General features: G+C 31.8%; 1 protein-coding gene across 5 annotated transcripts in view; it reads right to left on the reverse strand.

The window, feature by feature from the left end:
• Window positions 1-1,295: 1,295 nt before the first annotated feature.
• LOC126748723 (uncharacterized) overlaps window positions 1,296-21,980 on the reverse strand; it is a 44,101-nt gene continuing 23,416 nt past the window's right edge. For 4 of the 5 annotated variants that reach the window (XM_050458116.1, XM_050458119.1, XM_050458120.1 and 1 more), the window contains 6 exons: window positions 14,195-15,441; window positions 12,635-12,813; window positions 11,818-12,051; window positions 11,511-11,761; window positions 5,194-5,377; window positions 1,296-2,632 (listed from right to left, as the gene is read on the reverse strand). In XM_050458116.1, the coding sequence (XP_050314073.1) occupies window positions 1,501-2,632; window positions 5,194-5,377; window positions 11,511-11,761; window positions 11,818-12,051; window positions 12,635-12,813; window positions 14,195-15,441 (3,227 nt within the window). In that variant the 3' untranslated portion in view covers window positions 1,296-1,500. The remainder of the gene's footprint in view (window positions 2,633-5,193; window positions 5,378-11,510; window positions 11,762-11,817; window positions 12,052-12,634; window positions 12,814-14,194; window positions 15,442-21,980) is intronic. The other variant, XM_050458117.1, reaches the window with a different exon arrangement.

Consider the following 21,980-nt stretch of genomic DNA (forward strand, 5'->3'; position numbering starts at 1 on the left):
AAAAACCCGTGAGCGTGGACTGCAGGCTTCAGCTTTTCTGGGTCTTGCCTGGCCACTCAGGCTATGCAGTACTGGGATCTGAAAACGCCCGGTGGGCTCAAACCTACAATCGGTAGAGCTAAATGTGTTATAACTGTTACATCGATATCTTACACGAAAGGTCTGCTAGACAACTGGACGCTCCAGAGATGGACGGAAACGTGTGTGCCTTTGCCTGGTATGAGACAGGCGAACGCACACATAAGTCTTCTGACAACTATTGCGTTTAAAAAGACGCGAAATCCGGCTAAAAACTTGTATTTTACGGCGTTTAAGACGCCATTAATATTGTGAACAACCCGGAATGCCGGTGGTATTGGAAGAAAAATGAATCTGCAGACCAGGTGATCGGAGAAGCCCGGCACGCACGCGCGCTTGGTTCATTAAACAGTAACACCTACCGGTTACCCAGTGACACTACATCTTTCAAACGATAGTGCCTCATTAGTTTTTCCAGCTATTGACCTCTGGTAACCCTCGATGGGGCACGACGGGTTCATTAGGAAACCTATGCGCATAACAGCCCCTTTGGCTCCCCACTGTCTTAGAATTCAATAATTTTGAGCAGACTTAGTCAGATTACTGATTTTGGTATTACCTTCGATTCCGAATTTACCTTTATACCATATTTTAATAGTGTTGTGAGGTCAGCCATAAAAAAAAAGTTGGGTTTATAATTAAAAACTCTTAGATATACTGCAGAGTTTACGTCTAAACTGCATTGTCAGGTCAAAAGTAGAACATGGCTGCATCATGTGGAATCCAATTCCACTTCCAATTAATGCCACATTGATTCAATTGAGCCTATTCAGCACAGGTTTGCTAAGTACTTAGCTTATAGACTTGATGGTACATACATCCTCTAAGGAGAGAACCACTGCCAACTATTTGGTCGTTTTACTTTATCCATTGCGTCTTGAAGTATCTTTTTTGTTAAGCTTTTATAGGAGTTTTTTTCTTGGTGTCTAGGCTTTACACAAACTTTCTTACTAAGGCCTCACTCGAATATGTTAGTCACTTTCATATTGGGTGGGCCATTTTAATATAAAACTCCAAATTGTTCCGAAAGTAAGTGGGACACAGAAAAATGACCAAAGTTGTTCAGGTACAGAGGGAAATATATATATCTGTGGAGGTCATTTTGACCTTAGTTCGTTTGTCAAGGTCAAACTATTTTTTTAAATCTTTTTTTTATCCCTATAAAATATAATTACTAATAATTTGTAATAAAATATAAAAATAAATAGTTACGAATGTACTGTTAACTCAAATTTATTTAACACATGTCATACATGTCAAAACAAATTAATAACTAAAACATTTTGGCAAAAAAATATTTTCACAAAATATAATTTATAAAAGGTCACAAACAACTGCAACAGTCATTGGCAAAAATTCCCATAGTCTTTTTAAAATTTCATATTTTCAATAAAAAACAAGAGTACATAGAGTCCTTGCTTTTTATTTAAATGCACTGGTGGCTTCGTTACCTATCGTTGGTCGAGTCTCAGGTTTTTCTTCGGCATTTAGGTCCTGCTTTTCAGTACATTTCATATCTACATCTCTCTCAGTATTTACTATATCCTTAGAATCATTTTGTTCAAATGAATCGCTCCTCATTTTTTTGAGAGAGCTTTCGGCAATATTTTGTGCTTCAACCTCTGAATTGAAAATGCCGGAAGAATTTTCAACTGAATCATCCGTTATTTCCTTCTTTTCAACTTTTTCGACAATCTTCTCTTCATTTTTGATACCTATAACCTCTGTATTGGAAATGTCGGTAATATTTTCAAGTGAATCCGCCGTTATTTCCTTCTTTTCAACTTTTTCGGCAATCTTTTCTTCATTTTTGATACCTGTAACCTCTGTATTGGAAATGTCGGTAATATTTTCAAGTGAATCCCCCGTTATTTCCTTCTTTTCAACTTTTTCGGCAATTTTTTCGCATTTTTCTTCATCTTTGATACCTGCAACCTGTGAACTATAAGAAGAATTGCCAAATGAATCACCCTTAAGCTGATTTCTTTCTTTAAATGCTCTCTCAGTGATATCAGTTTCTACTTTATTTATTTCTTTATCTTCCTCTGGACATATACCTTGTGATGCTTGTTCTTTTAAAGTACCGGGATCTTCAGATTTTTCGATATCATGTTCTAGTTTTCTCTTTTTTCTGTCGCTACCTTCCATCGCCGTGAATTTATCAAGGTGTTCACCATCTCTTGAAGTGCCTTCGCCATTTTTTCTTTTTGAACCAATGGGATCTTCTTTAGTACATTTGTCACATGACTTTTGCATGCCAATCACAATTTTTTTGCCACATATTTCACATAACTTTTTTAAAGGTCCTTGCGAGCGCCGTAATGAAGTATCAGCTTGTTTTGATTGGCCAGAATATTCTTGCTCTGCTGTACTATCCAATGAAGCAAGTAGCTCGTCTGTAGCTCTAAGAATTGGATCAACGGATATATCAGGATTTAATTCATACAAGTCACTACTAATTGTACTAATAGTGCTGTCTTCTTCTGAAGCTTCTTCTGAAGTTTCCATTATTTCATCTTCTTCGAGTTCGAGTTCCTCTTGTTTCTTCACATATCTGTAACAAAATAAATTAATTGTGTTTGTTGCACAACTGAGTGGTTAATAGGAGTTTTCAAGATGTAATTTTTCCCAGTAGGAATTAATAGAAGATTATACTTTTAAAGTATATGTTTATTCAAAATCATTAAATAATATTTATCCACGCTCATCTATTAAGTTTTTGATAGTTGTGCTCTAGCAGATTTTTTATTAATTTAAACTGTTTGATTATATAGTTAATTGCAATAATAATTTTGGTTATTAGATTGTAGATACTATTTATTTATTTATCATATTATCAGAACTAAATGGCTAAAAAATAATTTTACAAGATCATACTAAAATAGTTAGTTTAGAAATTAACATGAAACAAAACAATAATACAAACGCCAGTAACATGACAACATCTATCGTTCGTAATTGCACTTAAAACAATTGCGTTACTAATGGTTGCCATAATAACTAATATTCATGAAATACTTGTAAAAATAAGCGTTAATCACATTTTTTATAAATTAAGAAATATTTACTATAAATCGGTATAACCTCGTAAGTTTTCGTTTAAGCTTTTGTATTCGCGTATTTTTAAAGTCCAATCGAATTATCAATCGAATTATTTTTTGATGCGTCCCGACGCCTAGCTTTTTGCAGGCGTTGAATTTTTTAAACTTTAGAGGTATAGACCACCTAACAGAAATTTAAAATTTATTTTTGTTTTGAAGCTATTGGCTTGCGGAGTTTTAAGTGAAAAACCCTGCAAGCGAACTCTCTAACTGGATAGAAAGAAAATATCTTTCTATTATAGAAAAAAAGTCTAAACCCTACTCTCAATCTCAACTGGTTTCGATCGGGTAGAGTTCGGGCTGCCGTCTGTATCTATGAGAAAACTAGAAATTAAGGCCTACTTACAAAAAAACAACAAATTTAAAACTGATTTGTAATGCCGTTGAACAGCAGATGTAACATTCTCTTTCAAAAAGAATTAAACAAAAAGCAAATTTGCCTATTCTAAATTTGAATAGATGCGTTGCATTTTATACGACTTTAATCGTACAAACTCGAAAATACACGCGTCAAACATACGTACATCTGACAAAATACGGATTGTTAATGCTGACAACCAATGATATAAATCTAAATGGTGAGCATCTGGCCGCACCCGACTTCGCTAAACTCCGTGACCAGATGTTATCACTCATTAAAAATGTGAAAAACATAAGAAATATATTATAGCCAAGAAATCATGTAATAAAGCGTATTTCTCTCAGTTTTTAAAATTTTTCCTCACAAAATGTTGCTTAGAAATTTTCGCACATTTTAAGAATTCCACAATCCATTTAGACCACGTATTTACGTTTTTATTTTTCCTTCTCAAGCTTGCTTTTACGCTTTTAAGAGTATGTGCACCGCTATTTAGTTAACATAAATTACCGCCTATTCCAATTAGTTAAATAGCTTATATCTAATCAAAGAGAGTGTGCTCAGAGATTCTAGGAGAAGTCATCTTGGCATATGAAATAGCCGGATCAGGTGACTGGAGTTTCTAATTCTTTCTTTTCAATGCAATGCAATATAGGCGATTTACCGCATATTTAAACACCTTTCCATATATACAAAACATAAACACTAAACACAAGTACCAATCATACATTTCGGTGAATTAAATAAAACTGAAAGTTTAACAGATATGATAACATTAAAAAATTTAAAGTTTTTCAAGTGATTTCCAAATTAAGATAAAGGAAATGTAATACGTTAATACATAATGAAATTAAATCTTTAAAAAAGTTTTACAAATTATTCATTAATGCCAGAAATATACCTTTATGTCAGGAACTCGTAATTTTTATTATCAACGCCAGATTACAAAAAATTCACCTGACTCACTTTATCCTTTGCTTTCAAAATAAATAGTCTGATTAAAATGTCAAGAAACATGGCCTCTTTTAAAGACTCATGGAACAATTTAGAACTCTTTAGAAGTTTCTACATAATTTCTACCAATGGAGAACAGTAATTTCAAGAGAACACTGAAAGTTAAAGCAAGCAAGTACACAAGTGTAGAAAATTAAAATTTCCAGGATTTACAATAAAATAACACACACTAGGTATTAAATTGGGCCCTCAAACAAGATGAACTACTAAAAGCTATACCTTATAGGTGAAAATATTAAACTAAACTTAATATACTTAACTAACCCTAGGTGGGTTAGTTAAGTAATAAAGTAATACTAAAGTAAGTAACTCTAAAATAAGAACAAAACGGTACAAAAACTATGAAAATATTGTATTTACATTGTCAGAACAATTTATGTACCTACTTCTTTAATTTTGTAGCACACAGAATGATGTTATCAGATCACTTTTTGCTAGAAAATTGTTATTTAGAAATTAGAATGATAAATTTATTTTATTAGGTTGTCTATGTACTGTATGTAATTCACCTACATAAATTTCTGTAATGTAATATACCAATAACAGGTATTGGTATATTACAATACCAAATATTCTAATATCTAGAGCACTAAATGCTTTTAAATATGAAACTAAAAAGTGCGTATAAAAAGTAATACTTACTCTTGGATTACTTCTGTTAACTTGATGTCAGCTTCAGAACTGTGCCTTTTTAAGGTTTTGTCCAAGGATGGGTCTGTATTTGCTGGATCTTCTAAATAGTCTATATATTCTATGTGCATATCATATAGCTCTTGTCGTCTCTTTTTCTGGAGGAGCGTACCCAAATTTTTGAAGCATTCGACACCTAAATTTATTCATCTTTGTTTTCTTTGAACAAAATTAAGCAAAAAATTTTTATAAACACAGGTCCTAAGCTTCTTAGATTTTGACCTACAAGGTGGTAAAGTTTTAACAAAAAAACAATTTTTTTTTCAATGTTACCCTATAAAGTATATCTTCGAAAGAAGTTGCTAGAGAGGATGTTTCAGAAGAAGATTGCAAAAACCTTGTTTCCTCTTCAGATAAATTCCATTCCTGAACCATTTCAAAATTATATTGTTAATCAATCATTCATAAACCTAGGAATAAAATAAGACAAATTGTCTCCGTTATAGGCTCTCCAACTTACACTTCAAAATTTTTAAAGTTAAGCAATTTGAGACCTTAAAATTACCTTATGAATGGTTTTCATTCAAAAACAGCCAACGGTTTATTTCAAAAATCAATAATTTAATTTTAACTCCATATTAAATTCTTGTTTCTTTCAATGTATCTTCTTTGTTCCCAAGCATTCCTATACCAGAAACTTTGGAATATCTGATTGAACTTTTGGAAAGTAATGGTTTTAATAGAATCCAAGAAATACTTAAATTAACAATACACTTTGCATGTCACAAAATGCTAAAAAAAAAAACTAACCTAACCTCACAATTGAACGTTTGTTTTGGTTGTCTTATGAAAATGTCAATTTTCTCAGCAGATATTATTTCAATTAGTGTAATTTATGGCACTTTCAATAGTTGTAGTTAAATGTGAATATATAGTTGGTTTTTTTAAGTAACCATCCAAAAGCTTTCAATCTCTTTACAATCCTAACCTCCTCTGGTGCATGCTTCTTAGTCATGTCTGGAAAATATGCTGACCGTGATGTTTTGCAACTTTAAGGATACACCAAAAAATCCAAGTGATATCTTCATATATCCCTGTTATTGGTGCAAAATTCTTACGTGCAAGAAATATTCAAACATAGGAACTAGTTAAGTTCATGCCATTTCAGCTCAGAGTAGGTCCATTTCATACATTTGCAAGGAGTGTGCCCCCAAAATCAAAAACTTATTTGAAATTGGTATTCGAGGGTGTGGAAACAAGTGGATAATACCGCCGGCGCCCACTAAAGATAACACTCTCCGATAAAAAGGTCGCTAAGGATATGTTGAAAGTGGCGAACACATGCATGTATTTAAAGTTAAAAGTGAAAAAGGTTTTTGATGCGCTTAACAAGCTCAAAAGTGATGGCGAAGAAAAATTAACAATCAAATACAGAAACAATATGCCTTATATCACAACTAACAAACATGTTTAAAATCATAGAAAAAAATTAAAGTGGCCCCATTACAAGATTTTTTGGTTTGAATGTAGGTGGATTACGTACCAAACTGCAAGAATTACTTAATAATATTATATGTTCTAACTATGATATTTTAATATTTGTTGAGAGTTGGGTCTCTGATAATTTTTCTGATGCTGTTATTGGCTGTAAAATCTTTTGATCTGTTTCGCTGAGAGTGATCGTCTCTTCCAAGCAATAAATGCAGAAGTGGAAGTATATTAATTTACCTTAAAGACTTCATAAGTGCCAAAAAACTTAAAAGAGGATGATTCAGTTGAGCAATTGTTTTTAGCTTGTAATTAAATACCACCCCTAACTCAAATGGGTTGTGTATCGTTCCAATGTTGGTTGTGTTTTTGGTAAATCTGTCTATCATAAGGCTTACCATTTTGAATTAACTTTAAACAATAGTAAAGAAAAAACTTTAAATTTTGTACAATTTTTTTTAATGAATTTAGAAATGCAGATTATTTGGGTATTAATAGCTATTTGGGTGGAGTTAATTGGGACCTTGTTTTAAATGTAAATAATATTGATGAAGCGAATTTAGAAGTTTATCATTTATTAAATATGGCTATAGTTTTGTTTGCGCCTCCTAGAGATATAAAACCTCATCTTCTCCCAGTTGGTTTGTTGGTTTTCAAGGAAGTTAAAGTACTTGGCCCAGCAGAAGAAAATTGCGCGTAAAAAATATAAGTCTATATAGTCATATTATAGTCATATTATTTAAGAGCTAGCTCTAAGATATTAAAGTATTTTAATATATTTAATATAATATCTTAGGGCTAGGTGCAAAACTCTAACGGAAACTTGTTACCAGAACTTTGGACCAATTACTTTATACAAACCCCAAACGTTTTTGGTATAAGTTTAATAACAGGAGAGACCTATAATAATGAGGATTTTGTTGGTTGTGAACGAATCGCAGAGGGGTTTGCCAACTTCTTTTCTACTGTCTATAATGAAGATTGTAATGTCTTACCTTTTTAACAGGCTTGTTTAAACATGACTATTCCTAATCCAAAATTATCTGTTGGATTAATTTTTGATAAGATCTTTCAATTAACCCTTAAACTTAGTGCTGGCCCTGAGGGTATACCCAATTATTCTTTAAAAAAAAATGTAACCCTCTCGTATTCCCTCTGATTTAGTAGGTCATTAGACTTAGAGGAGTGTGTGTGTACAGTCTGCCATTCCAAAACTTATTCAGACAGTCTTATTCATGACGAAATTAATTTTTATTGCAAAGAACTGGTAGCTGGTATCAGTCGTGGCAGGTATTACAAACTAACTGTTGTATCCTGATACAACTGCAAGTGCTTTGGAGAAGGGTGAACAAGTGGATGTAATTTAGTCTGTTACTTAGACTTTTCCAGAGAATTTGACAGTGTCAGCCATATCTTATTATTGGATAAATTGAGACTTTTTGACTTTTCAGATTGTTTGGTGGCTTGGTTTGCAAATTTTCTTTCTGACAGATTTCAGCAGGTACAAATTGGTGATGCTAGCTAGGTCACACTGTTATAGTATGACCTATATAGTGGGATTCCACAGGATGGTCATTGTTCTCCTCTATTGTTCAATATTTTCATTAGTGATATTTCTGTTTGAGAATAGTATTTTTTTGTTGTTGGCTGACAATTTAAAGTTTTATATAGTGTTCAGCTCAGAACAAGACATGGTTCTCTTGCAATATGATCTGAATAGACTGTGTGAATGGTGTGTTGGGATTGGTTTGGTTTTGAATGTGGTAAATGAAGTTACATTAGTTTTTACAAAAAAAAAAACAAACTTATTTCCTCCTATACCACTGATAATGTTAATTTTAGGTACACTAAAGTAATAAAGGACATTCGTAACTTTTTTCATGAAAAATTGACTTTTAATACCCATGTGAATACTATCGTAACGAAACATCAACCTTCGTTTTGTCTTGCATAATTGTAAAGACCTCTTGGTTGAAACTTGCAAAAGGTTTTACACATCACTTCTCTCTTTGTTGGAGGATGGTAATGTCAATAATTTGGTCTCCTTTTTACATGAATATTTGTATAGCACTGAAAAGAGTTCAGAGCAAATGTTTAAAACTCTTCTTTACAAACTTCACATTCCAGTTCCTAATGACCATGGTTATGATGAAGCAATGAACATGCTGAAGATGCGAAGTTTACTTAAAAGACGCACTAATAATGATTTAATGTTTATTTACAAACTTTTGAATGGCCTTGTGATTTGCCCCGAATTACTTAATAAAATTTCATTTATTATTCCAAACCGTAATCTAAGGGTAAATCGATTGTTTTCTTTGCCTTATCGTACCAACTATGCTATGCACTCGCCTGTCGAAAGAACCTTAAGGCTAGTAAACTCTAATGAAATTAAAGTTTTGAGAATTTCCTTACTCTATTTTAAAAATCTTATTATGAAATTGTAGAATTTTGTATTTTAAAATAATTTTGCTCTATACTTAGTAATTTGAAGTGTATTAAATCATTATCAGTGATAAATAATATCTTGTTTTTTCCTTTTTTCACTCATTTTGCTATGGCAATTGTTTACATTTTGAGAGATTATTATTGGTACTTGTAAAACCGTTTAATTACTCATGTTGGAAATTCAGTCTTATAATTATTTTTCATTATGGGTTAGGTAGTTTAGCTTATATTTCTTTTTCCGAAATATTGATATTTTTTGTAATGGGGGTTGATCCTGTGTATTATTAATAATAATAATAATAAAATATTTTTCAATACAACAACTCGTACTATGAACAACTGGAAGTTACAGTTTTCTAGCGGAACTTTTCATGAACGTTTCGAGTTAAATGCAAAAAATACATTCCAATACTTTACCCGAGTTTGGTTGAGAATTTTAAGATATGTTGATGATGTGTTTGTTATGTTTGACAAATATTGCAAATGCAATATTGATAAGTTTATAGAAGAACTCAATAACTGTTTTCCATCCATTAAATTTACCCTCAAACAAGAAACAAATAACCAACTTCCATTCCTAGATACTCTTGTCATCAAAAATAATAATCACTTAAAATTTTATATTTACATTTATATCTAACCATTGTTTGCAACATAAAATGACTAGCATGCATTTCTTGGTACATCGTTTGGTCTCATTTCCTCCAAGTAATAACAGACTAAATAAAGAAACAGCAATAATTAAAACTTTGTTACGGTCAATGGTTATGACGATATGATGGTTGATAAGCTGATAAGAAGACAGGTTTAAAGCAAATCTTAAAGACTCTACTACATTTCAAAAAGATGAATGAAAATAAGCAAACTGTCGTTGAAATACCATATTTGAAAGACTTTTAAGGTCTAAGAACGGTCTATCGAAGATCGGTCAAGTTACGAAATCTTTTAGAAAACACAAAAAATAAAATAAAGACCAATGAAAATTCGGGATCTATGAGATTAATTGCAACGATTGTAATAAGAAGTACATAGGCAAACAAGAAGATCAATCAATTTCAGATTTAAAGAACATGTAGCTCATATGAAATATGGAAGAGTTGAAAAGTCAAGTTTAGCTGAACATGTTTTCATGACTTTGTAGGGATAGACAACCTTAAATTACTGAAACCAGTTAATAGCAATCGAAAATTAGATGCATACGAAAGTTAAGCAATATTCAAAAATCAAAAGACCATTTTTAATAGGGATAAAGGTCCAATCATTTATAGTCAATTGTATAGTTTAGGTAGAGGAAAAATTTGTTCGGCCATGCTTCATTGCATTTTTCGCTCTGTTGATTACATCTTTCGTATTTCCGCTTGTAAGTACTTTTAGTTTAGTTCTAATCTTCTCCCGAAGATGTTAATGAAACATCATTAATGAAACACATGTCGAGAGTAAAATAAAGAGTTTTGGTTAGTGGTAAAAATGTCTCGTGATTTAAGTGTCACACCAAACGTTCCAACCATAGGATCATTTGTAAAATACATTTGATCTCTGGGACCTTTTTCACTAGATGCACAATCTTCACAAAAAAAAAACCATGGACACATCACTTAGATTTAAGTGGGTTAATTAAGCATTACTTTCATCATCCTGATTATTAATGATTTCATTCATTTCATTGCATTTTTCTTCAAAAATTTACAATCTAGGAATGAAAAATTTTAGTTTTTATTCTTAAAAAGTTTTTTTTTCTTAAACTTTACCACCCTGTAGTTCAAAATCTAAAAAATAGTTCAAAAGACATTTAGGTCCTATGTTTATAGGAACTTTTTGTTTATGAATATATTTAGCATAGGGTAGTATACTTATATAATAAATATTATTCACTATTCATTATTATACTTCTATACATACTATATAATATGACGAGGGTGGATCAAATATTAACCGACCTTTAGTCACTGTAATTTATGTATGTCATTGATCAAAATGCCATCTCATGGAGTGTTGGCACAAAGAATGTCGGAAAGGCCGTGTCAACGTCGAAAACAGCTCCCATCCACGACGCCCATGGACAAGCAACAAAAATTGGAGTGGACTACTTTGGAACACCCTCCCTACAGTCCGGACCTCTCTCCCTGTGATTTATACTTGTTCGGGCCTCTGAAAGAAGAGGCCCGACCTCGTCCATTCTACGAAACGGGCATGAAAAAACTTCCAATTCGATAGGAAAAATGTATTCAAAAGGGAGGGGACTATGTAGAAAAATAATGTAATTTCTTTTGTGTTGACAACTTTTTGCAATAGATTAAAAAAAAATAGGTAGGTTAATATTTGATCCACCCTCGTAGTAACTATTATTGAACAAACTGGTTTATAGCCAGACGCAACAAAAATTTTGCACTTACTTTCTTTTTTAAGCTCTTGCTCTGACATGCCTAAATTTTCTTCTTTATTAACACTTTCAATTAAGGCTTCTACTTCAAGGTAGGTAGGGAACTTTAAACTATTTTTGTATTCTCTACTTATAGCCCGATTAATAGCCATATAATTGGAATTAACAAATGCTATTTTGTCGTAGGTGGCTCTTCCCAGATAGGGGTTTTTCTTGAGAATTTGACAATATTTTTTGTAAATTCTGTTAAATCGTTCACGATATCTAAAAACAATATTATTTTTTTAAATTAAAAAATCTTATAACATGTAACTTCTTGCCTATCCATCATAAGATACGCGGAACCTTCTTCATCGCTCAGATCAACCTCTTCTTCCTCCAGCAGTATAATCCGTCTTCGCAATAACCTCATCATTTTTTCCAACTTTTTTACTTTTGATACAGATTCTTCGTCGATTTCAATTATGCTTTCCTCCAGACGAGATTTTAAATATGCGTAAACGCTATGAAAAGACTTTACTGCAGTTTCTGGCGCTTTTTCCGTCGGAGATTTCCTGCAATAGAATTAGCAGTGTATAAACGATATCTTAAAATTTCAAATTTTCTTTCTTGTGCTATATACAGGATGATAGGATACATATATGTCATAAGCACCTTACTTGGTGCAAGATAGCTCTTATCGAAAATATCTTAAATTTAAATAACTGAATATCAAAATAAAAAGTAAGTAAAACTTTCTGCTAACTCATTGCCTGAAATATGATACTACATACAAATAAAGTTGAAGGTGGACTAAACACCCAAAAGAGCAAACAAAAACTGGTCTCATATTTACATTAAAATAAATTAAGCATCAATTTATACCCCAGAACTTTAAGTTAGAATCGCCCAAACACTGTTTAAAATCATTAATCATTTTTAGAGGCAGCAGCCATGCAGTGGATGGCAAAATGCATCTTTCACAAATTAACAAATATCACTAAATTAAATGTCTAAAATAAAGTTAACTTGCAAAATTCCTTATTGCGATAATAGATTTATTATTGAACAAATAAATGAATAGTCTGATTATCAGGTTTTTACAAAAGATATATTGACTTTGAAAATGTTCTCAACACAAATAAATATAAAAATTACCTCATATTTTCCATGGCATTAGCTAAAATCATTTTAAAATAATGTTTATCCGTATAATCCACGCATTTATCAAAATATTTCTGGATAACTGGAACCTTCTTGGGTAAAAGTTCCTCAAATGGTGTATCAATGAGCCTTTCCTCGACCATTCTTAAAAACTCTGTAAAAGCTGGTTCAACCTGAAATAATGCAAACGTTTTTTTAGAGATTGGAGGATAAGATGCACTAGTTCAAATATGCAATATAGATGCCCTATTAAGAACGCCATATAGTTACTATCTTACGAAAAGAAAAAAAATTCAATTAAAGTTACACCCCAAAAATAATTTGAAAAACTAATATGAATAAAAACATAACTGGCGCAGATATTTAATTTCCAACCTTATTCAAAGAAATATGTCACTCTTACGTACAACATGTACTGGATTGCTACCTAAACTTTGTAAACATGGACAACCTCCAGAGCAACATCTTTATGGGAAAGTCTCCAGAAGATATCAACATAGAAACGCTATTATTCTCAGAGGTGAGAATCGAAAATAGACCCTATAGACATCTTTCTAAGAGAATCCAGAATGAAATTTTACAAATCTGATCCAGTTTCATGCATGCATTTCCTACTTTAGAGCAAAGCTTTCTAGCCTATCATAATATACACTACAGATTAATCATTATTCCGTCGGATCCAACAACAACAGATAAGAAAATTTTGGGCAGTTGACAGGCCACCTAAACTGGAAGCAAAAAAAAAGTAAAAGCTGTCATGTGATTACCAATTGGAAGGAATTTCTAAAGGAGATTGTCATGTCCAGGCATACAATACTAGGTAATTGCAATAAGAAACTTAAATAAGCCATGAAAAGTCCTACATAATTCACTATTTTTATTTGTGCTAAAATCTGCACTATTATTACAATAAAACTACATTTGCACAATATTGTTTTGCCAAACAATGATATAATAAACTAGTTACCATTAAGTAAAATATATATCTTGAATTGGTTTAACATGAATATGTTTTCTGGAATAAAATTACTTCTCATTACGGACCTATAAATCTAAACTTATTCAGTCAAGATTATTAGTCGTGGATATACAGTTTTTTTTCGGTGTATATCCAGATCTTTCCGTGAACTTGTTTTCTAGCTATTTCCTGCTTAGCTTACATTTTCATTTCTGTTTGCTTTATGTAACTTCCTTTCTTCCATGATAGGCAAATACCAATAGCATTTCGTATCAATTATTAGATTCTTCTAGGGTGTGATCGCGGATAGTTATGGAGAACAAAAGTTATGCAAAAAAATATTTCAGTCTTTAAAAAGTAGTCAAATATGTATACTAAGAAATTTTAGACAGTTAGGAAAATCTCTAACCTTTCGAAAATTTCTTGTTAATTGCATATTATATTTTTTCTTAAAAAAAAAAACATTCAATAAAAATAGTGTGCCTCCATCGTTAATAATCTTTATTAATGATGACGTAGATCCTTTATAAGATATTAAAAATTAGACATTACAGACAAAACAAGCATTACTATAAAACATTGCAAAGCTTACTTACCTTTATAAATGGCGAAGGAAGATCTGTACATGCTGTCTTTTTAAGATTTACGAGAAAAACTTTCCTAACTTTCGACTTAGGCTCAGTCTCTTCATCAGAGTCGTTTATGACAATGCTATCATCTACGTATTCCACGTTTGCTAACGTAACGAGGGAACCACTCAGATCGCTATTAGATGATGTTTCTTGTAACATTTCTTTGAAGATATTAATACTGCTGCTGGGAAGATTGCTGCTTTTACTTTCTTGTGAAATATTATCAGTTTCTTGGTCCGAATCATCTATAACAATGCTTTCCGGATAACTTCTGACTCGAGTTAAAATAACAAGATCATCATCATCGGTAGATGGTTGGCTTATTTCATTGGATTTGTGACCTAATTCAGGAAGAACATCTTCATCATTGTTTAATTCACTCAATTCTGACAGATTAGGGCTTTGATTTGATTGGTTTATTTTCAAGTTTAATTCATCAAGCAATTTGTTTGATTCTTTGAAGACTATGTCCAATGACATCATACCATTACTGTCCTTATGATATTCCTCTGGATCGTGTAGTATTCTTGGTTGTTCTTGCGATATTGAGCGTAAATCCTCAAGGTCGTCTAAACTTTCGCTGTATTTTAATTCTGATATTGTAGAATTATCACTTGCGCTGATATTTAATTTAGAGATGTCACTAGATTGATGACTTGCTTGTGACAAGCTAAAAAGTTTTTCTTGTGATAACGAAGCAAAATCGTCGTTAATATGCAGCTGAGGGTCGTCAAGATCTTTTGTTCCTTTACTGTCTTCTGTTTGATTTGCATTATCCCCATAACTTAATAGAGTGTCATCGATATTTTTATGAATAACTTCTGGTTTGTTAGAGGTTTCTAAGGTTTTTGGTGGTGAAGAGCCAGAATTATGAATGCTATCTAAAGCATCATTACTGATTTTCATTGATTCCAAACCTTCACCATTTGTATTCAGTTTATTAGTACCTGTGCCTGGATCATCTATCACAATGGTCTCACCATTTAAATCTACTAACCCATTGGTACTCTCAGTTTTTTCAAAATCTTTTGTGCATTGTTCTTGTTTTTCTGGTGAAAATGAGGCAGATTCTTGGAAGTCATTAGAAGCATTACTACTGTCTTTATTCATTTGTTGATTATCACAATTTTCACTAATTTCATTAATTTCTATGTCAGAAGTGTTATTGACATCTGTGGTTGCAGAGGTATCTTCCATAGTTGCAGCTTTACCTAAAACAAAGAGCAAAAGTTAATTATTAATTAAATATTTAAGGTGACTGAAATATTTAAATAGGTGATTTTAATATTTCAGTCACTTGATTAAATTTTAAAGATTCTCAATGTTAATAGTACGTATGAAAATATGCCTATTTCCATTTATCAATACATAAAAAACATATATAAAATATAACCAAAACAAACTGATGTTAAGGTGTATTTTTCTCTTGTTTTTAAAAGTTATCTAGACATATTTAAAAGTTATGACAATTAAATATAATAATGAAACAGTTAATAAAACACACTACTCCTAAAAAACAGTATCCACCATGATTTCTAGAGGATAGAAAAGACTAATTATTGGTAAAAAATAGATCACAGACGGTACAGGCAATCAAGATCAAATACAAATTTCAGTCTTTGCGCTCAGAATATCGTTCACTATCTAAGGAATGCTACAGACATTATATTGAGAGAGCCGAAAATGCAATACAAACCAATAGCAAAGATTTTTGGAAGTTTCTAGAATTCCTGTCTAATCAAGGCGGTTTTACTGTTCCAAATGAGATGTTCCTTCATGATCTAAAGCTGATATGGTTCTATTACAAACTTCTTTGCCACCTATTTTTCATCTGTATTTAACAAGAATACAAATACTTCAATGCCTTACTAATACTTCTATTTACATGTGGTGGTTTTGACACCACTTTATTATATAAATAAAGTGTAGAGCATTAAGCTTTTTTTTAAGTATTCGACCAAAGAAGCCGATAACTGCATAAAGTGAAACAAGCTTGACAACATTAATAATAATAAGGCAATAAAACAGATAATGCCTTCTTAAAAAGCAAAAACACAGATAGTTGTAATGCATTGGAAACAAAATTACAGATAGGTTGGTTCATAATAGAAAAAGTTCAAATTCTTCCAATTCAAAATATGGTTTATTAGTATCTAAGATCAAGACAAAACCACAGAAGAATTTTTCTCTATAGAATAAACTGCAGGTACACCAAGACAGATGTATTAATAATAAAAATGATATCTCCGATGACCATACTCTTTCAATTAAATCTCTGCCTGAGACTAAATTCTTGGGAGTTATTGTGGATGCTGAATTAAATTTTGATTTTTTTAAATTTTTCAAAGAAAATGTCATCCGCATGATTTGCTGCGGGAATTACAATTGAGTTGGGGTGTGTAATGGCAAAATCAGTTAATTTCTTGATATAGCTAAGGTTAATATATGGTCTTTGTTTTTTGTAGGTTCTCTAATCAAAGCCTCACTTTTGGTGTTGCAGAGAAGAAATATAATTTACATTTGTGGCGCAACCAGTAAAAATCACTGTAGCTAATCACATTAGAGCATCATTTTTTTATTTCAATTGTCTAACTATATTCATCCAGACTATTAATGTAAAACCTTTATTCACTTAGTACTTTTTATGTATTGCCCTATTTAGAATAAATTATAAATTTATTCATATACATTACGTTACAGATACATACACTGCACTTTATTAAACATTAAGCATATTAAACTGTAGCAAAAATATTATACTAAATGTAAGGACTCGCCGCAAAAAGTCATCACCAAGGGCATTATTACATCTATAAGATAGAGGGATAAACTAAAAAAGTTATATTCTCTAAACTCTAATATCACAGCTATAGAAAGATTTATCGATTACAGAAAGTTATGAAGTAATTTTACTCACAAAGCAAAAGGGTTTGGCTTTCTTTTTAGTTATAATTTTACTAGCTCAAAGGAAATGTGGAAAACCATAAAACTAGTCACAAATAAAGTGACAGGAGCTTCATCTATTGCCAGTGTTCTTGGTCAGAGCATATTTTTGCAGGGTGGAGGAAGATTTAGCAAAAAAAAAAAGACCCTGAACTAAAAGCTATAACTCCAAATTCTGTAATAAAAGCTTCTTCTTAAATCCAATGTCTGTAAATTACATTTTTACAATCATAAGTTCCTTAAAAAATACTGAGACAAATATGGGTAAAAGCATCTCTAACTTAAATAAACTTATTGTACATACAGACCTATTGTTCTCATTAACAATATTGGTAAGGTACGAGCTTTCAAGGCTTAATGAATAGCTATTAATAAAAATCAATGTAGATTTAGTATGGCACTGGTACAGAGAATGCTCTGGTCAAAGTAGCAAACAGTATTGTAGAAAGCTATAATAATAAAAATGCATAACTGTGTTCTTGGACCTGGCAAAGACATCAGGCACTGTGTTGCACCACTTCCTCCTGAAGTGACTTTCTCAAAAAGGAATTTGAGGACTGCCTCTTAATTTGTCAAATCCTACTAGAAAACAGAATGCAGTCAAGAAAGAAGATTCACTGATTGATTTTTATCGGTAGGGTGTGGTATACAACAGGGGACTGTCTGTGGTCCAGTTTTTTTTATCCTATACATAGAAAGAATATTTGACATTCTACCCAATGATGGTGCTGTTTGCTGATGATAATGTGATGCTTTTAATTAAAGAAAAAACATAGCATGAAACATAACCTTTGATTAGTTTAAGGAATAGTTTGATTATAGCTTACTCTCTTTAAATAATGAAAAATCAAATTTTATCTGCTATTCTATAACTAAAGCTAGTATGGCCCATACTCAGAAATCTATCAGAATACATAAGTCAGATTGTGCTAACCATAAACATGCAACTCTGATCTTATTATAGAATCAGTGAAAAGTGCTAAATATTTTTAGGTGTTTGGTTTGATGAAAATCTTAAGTGGGATTGTCACGCAAATTATGTATGTGGTAAACAGGATATTGTTGTACAAATTTATATTTTAAGGCAGAGGTTCACCAAAGATTGTATTATTAGAGTGTATAGATCACTGGTTGAATCTATTTTAACATATGGCTTCAGTGTCTGGGGCGCAGTAACTAGACATACTATCCAACCTCTCGAAATTATCCAAAAAAGAGTTAAGATTATATATTAAAAGTGCTGCACGGCTGTTACTTAGGTTAATTCCTTTTTCATAAAAATATTTATATATCTTTTAAATTATTGTAAACTTGTTTGAAATAAATATTTTTATTATATCTTTATATCGGGTATATAATGCGATGTACAACGATGTTAATGAGGATAAAAATTAGCCTTGCTTCAATTTTATTGTCACATTTAGTGTTTTACATTCAACCAAGAATTGTATTACCAATTAATTTCCCTATAACTATGCAAAGGGCAAGTTTTATCTTTTATATGGTGTTTTTTTTTGTTTTAAATGTTTTTAATTTTGAAAAGTGTAATAAAGTTTGTGGAATTTTAATTGAAAATTTTTATGTGTATATTTGAAATATTTATAGGTCTTCGTTTGGCTGTTTTGGTATTTTTCTTAAAGCAATGGAGGGCATATTAAACAGAATAGGAGTAGATAAAGTAGTTTTGGTCTCTGGTGATTTTAATGTCCATTTAGGAACAGGTCAGGTATGTGCAGTACAACTTACAGATCTATGTCAGACTTGGTTTGTGTCAGACAATTTTCCCTCCAATAAAAGGTGGTACTTGCATTGACAATATCTTTGTTTCTTAACGGATACCTGTATGAGACACACTTACACATCAGTTGAATCTGTCCGATCACCAAGGTTATAAGCATAACTTCTGAATGCAAAAGACATAAGGTATTACAAAAAAGGAAGGTATGTTGTCCAATAACTCCGGCAGGCTTATTCCTATTTTATGAAACAATTCTGAATGTTCTTGGGAATTTGTTGATGCTTGTGCCATGGAGAGTAAGTTTTAAAGTTTTAAGGTTGTTTTCAGGAGTGCTTATTTGTGGTTATTCCCTGAGAAATCATATTGTGTTAGGTCAGACCAGGATTCAAACATAAGTTGATTTAATGAGAGATTAAGGGCCATGCGGGAGCATCTTACACTACTGGGCGAGTTGAGCAGGCAATATGCTAACTTCAGTTTTGAGGCGGATTATAGAAAATTTAAACTCGTTTATAAAACGGGTATTGAAGAAGACAAAGTCAATTCAAATATTTTAATAATAATAAATAATTTAAACATAAAAATCAAAGTAGGCCGATGGTTATCAAATTCGGTATTTGGGCATAATTTTGCATTCTAAACAACTTTTTTTATATCTTGCCTAGAAATACTACTTTACCTACTCATAAAAATTAAAAAATGCTTGTATTAAGTGATGCTTGATTTTTAAAAAATAAAAATATGCAAAATTTTATTTTTTAATTAAGCAGGGCTGGATGCCAAATGGTCAAATTTCAACCCCAAAATTTTTGCTTATAAATTCGCTCATCCGACACACTGTATAGATATATACATTCTACTCAGAAACTCTAATAATCCATCTAAGACCATGTGGGGCATCATAAATGCTAAGGGACACAGCCAGAAGAGAGATCAAATCCAGTACTCTCATGGCATATTTATTTAACAATTTTACACATAATGTAACATAAAGTAAAATTCCAGTCTACCAGAGACATCCTACAGATTTCATAAATAACATAAAAAAGAACAAACACATTTGTTTTTATTTAGGTCTCAATATCAAAGTAATAAAAAGTGTAAAGGATCTTATTATTATACCAATGACTGACTAAATTAATTAATATCTGTAATTAAACGAGAACAATTTTCCTGACCTGTTATACATTAGAGCTTTAAAACCAGCAGCAAAGTTCAGACTTTTTGCTGATAACACAACCATCTTATCTACTGTGGAAACAGCAGAGGATGCTATGGAGGTTTTATTGAGGTTCCAGGAGAGGGCTAAGTAATGGTTTGCAGTCAATAGATTACATTTGAATGTTGAGAAAACAAACAAGATTGTGTTTTATGTAAGGAATAATGACATGATTCATGAAAGTTTTTCATCAGGTGTTCTAAGAGTGCTGTTCATCAAGTTTCTAGGAGTTCATCTTGATTCTAGGCTGTTTTAGGATCTACACATTGACTCGGTGGTGTGTCTCTGAGCACATAAGAGCAGCATATTTGGCCTGTTTCACTGTAGACTTTTGCTAGACATGTGCTATTCTTGCATGGGGACATTCTGGACAATGAGAAAGAATTTTCAGGCTTCAGAGAAAGGCAGTTGATTTTTAGAGAAAGGCTCTGGAGTGGGCTACAGGGAAGACTGTGTGAATATATATATGAACTTGTGGATGTTAATTGTGTTAAGTATGTTTGTTTTAAAGAACCTGGTGCATGTGAAAAAGAGCATGAATGGTTATGTGTTTCATGAAGATCTTCATCAGTATACCAAAGATAAGGCAACATTTTTAATGCCCTTCCTATTTTAATGAGGGAGCTACCAAACAGTCATGTACATAACATACAATTTTGTTAATGTAAAAAAAAATTTCATTCTTCATAGGCAGGTAAATAAATCTACAAATGCTTTGGTTTCACCGGAATATAAATCATTAAGAAAAGAGGTGAACAACTTAGTAGGGTGGCATATAGGTGTCATAATGAAAATATTGAGAATAATTACAAACTGATCCTGAGATGTCGTTGAGTAGACATTAGATACTGTCAGGATGTTTTCTAAGAATACTTTGGCTCTGTTTTTCAAAGATCAAATAGTTTTAAATGTACACTGAATCAAGGGTATTTTTATTATTCAAAAATAACAATTGAGAATGGTCTCCAATGCATTAAAAAACTAAAACCAAAAAAAGCCACAGGTAAGAAAAATATGACAGCATACAATTTTAAAGAATGTGCAGAGGCTCTTTCTCTGACTCTCACACTAATTTTTGAACTTGTCTCTTAAATAAAGTAACTTAAAGCATGAAGTTATAACACCTATATTTAAATTTAGTATTGTTAGTAATGTTGAGAACTATATGCTATAAAATATTCAAAAAAAGTGTTTTATAACAATATTCTATTCAGAACAACATGGTTTTTTACCAGGTAAGTCCACTGTGTCCGGACCAAATCTTTGATCACTCTATACTTATTGAAAAAATAAGCAAATTTGGTGTTGGTTCAGGAGCATTTATATCAACCTCAGGGGCACCACAAGGAGCAACTTGGGCAAAAGATAAAATCAAATATTATCCACTTGTCTTGTAACATATGGTCGAGAAGGGACAAGTGAATTGGAATGCTTCTTATAGACTATGACTAGGCAAATACTCAAGCAAATACAAGCATGATAGAAGTAAGATATAAGATATTTTGTGAGATAAATATTGGTTTACAAGACTGGCTAAAAGACATTTTCAATATGACCCTTAGAGCCTGCATATAAGATGAATATTGAAGAAAAACTGGTGGTGATACTAAAACAACCCCATAATGCCATAAGCAATCTGAGACTCATCAACTAAGGACAGATAAACAGATCTCAGTACAAGTGGCTCTGAATGATTGGAATGCACTCTCAAGGCATAACAATTAGAAGACAGCTTGACCGAAAAGGCCCTCATGTGTTCCTCTAATTTTAAATTAACATCAATTGTGAGATCCAGGAATTTTGCACTTACAGAGGGAAGCATTTGATTATGGTTTAAAGAGAGGTTAGCT

This window comes from Anthonomus grandis, chromosome 22, assembly GCF_022605725.1.
Source record: "Anthonomus grandis grandis chromosome 22, icAntGran1.3, whole genome shotgun sequence".
Taxonomy (NCBI): Eukaryota; Metazoa; Arthropoda; class Insecta; order Coleoptera; family Curculionidae; genus Anthonomus; species Anthonomus grandis.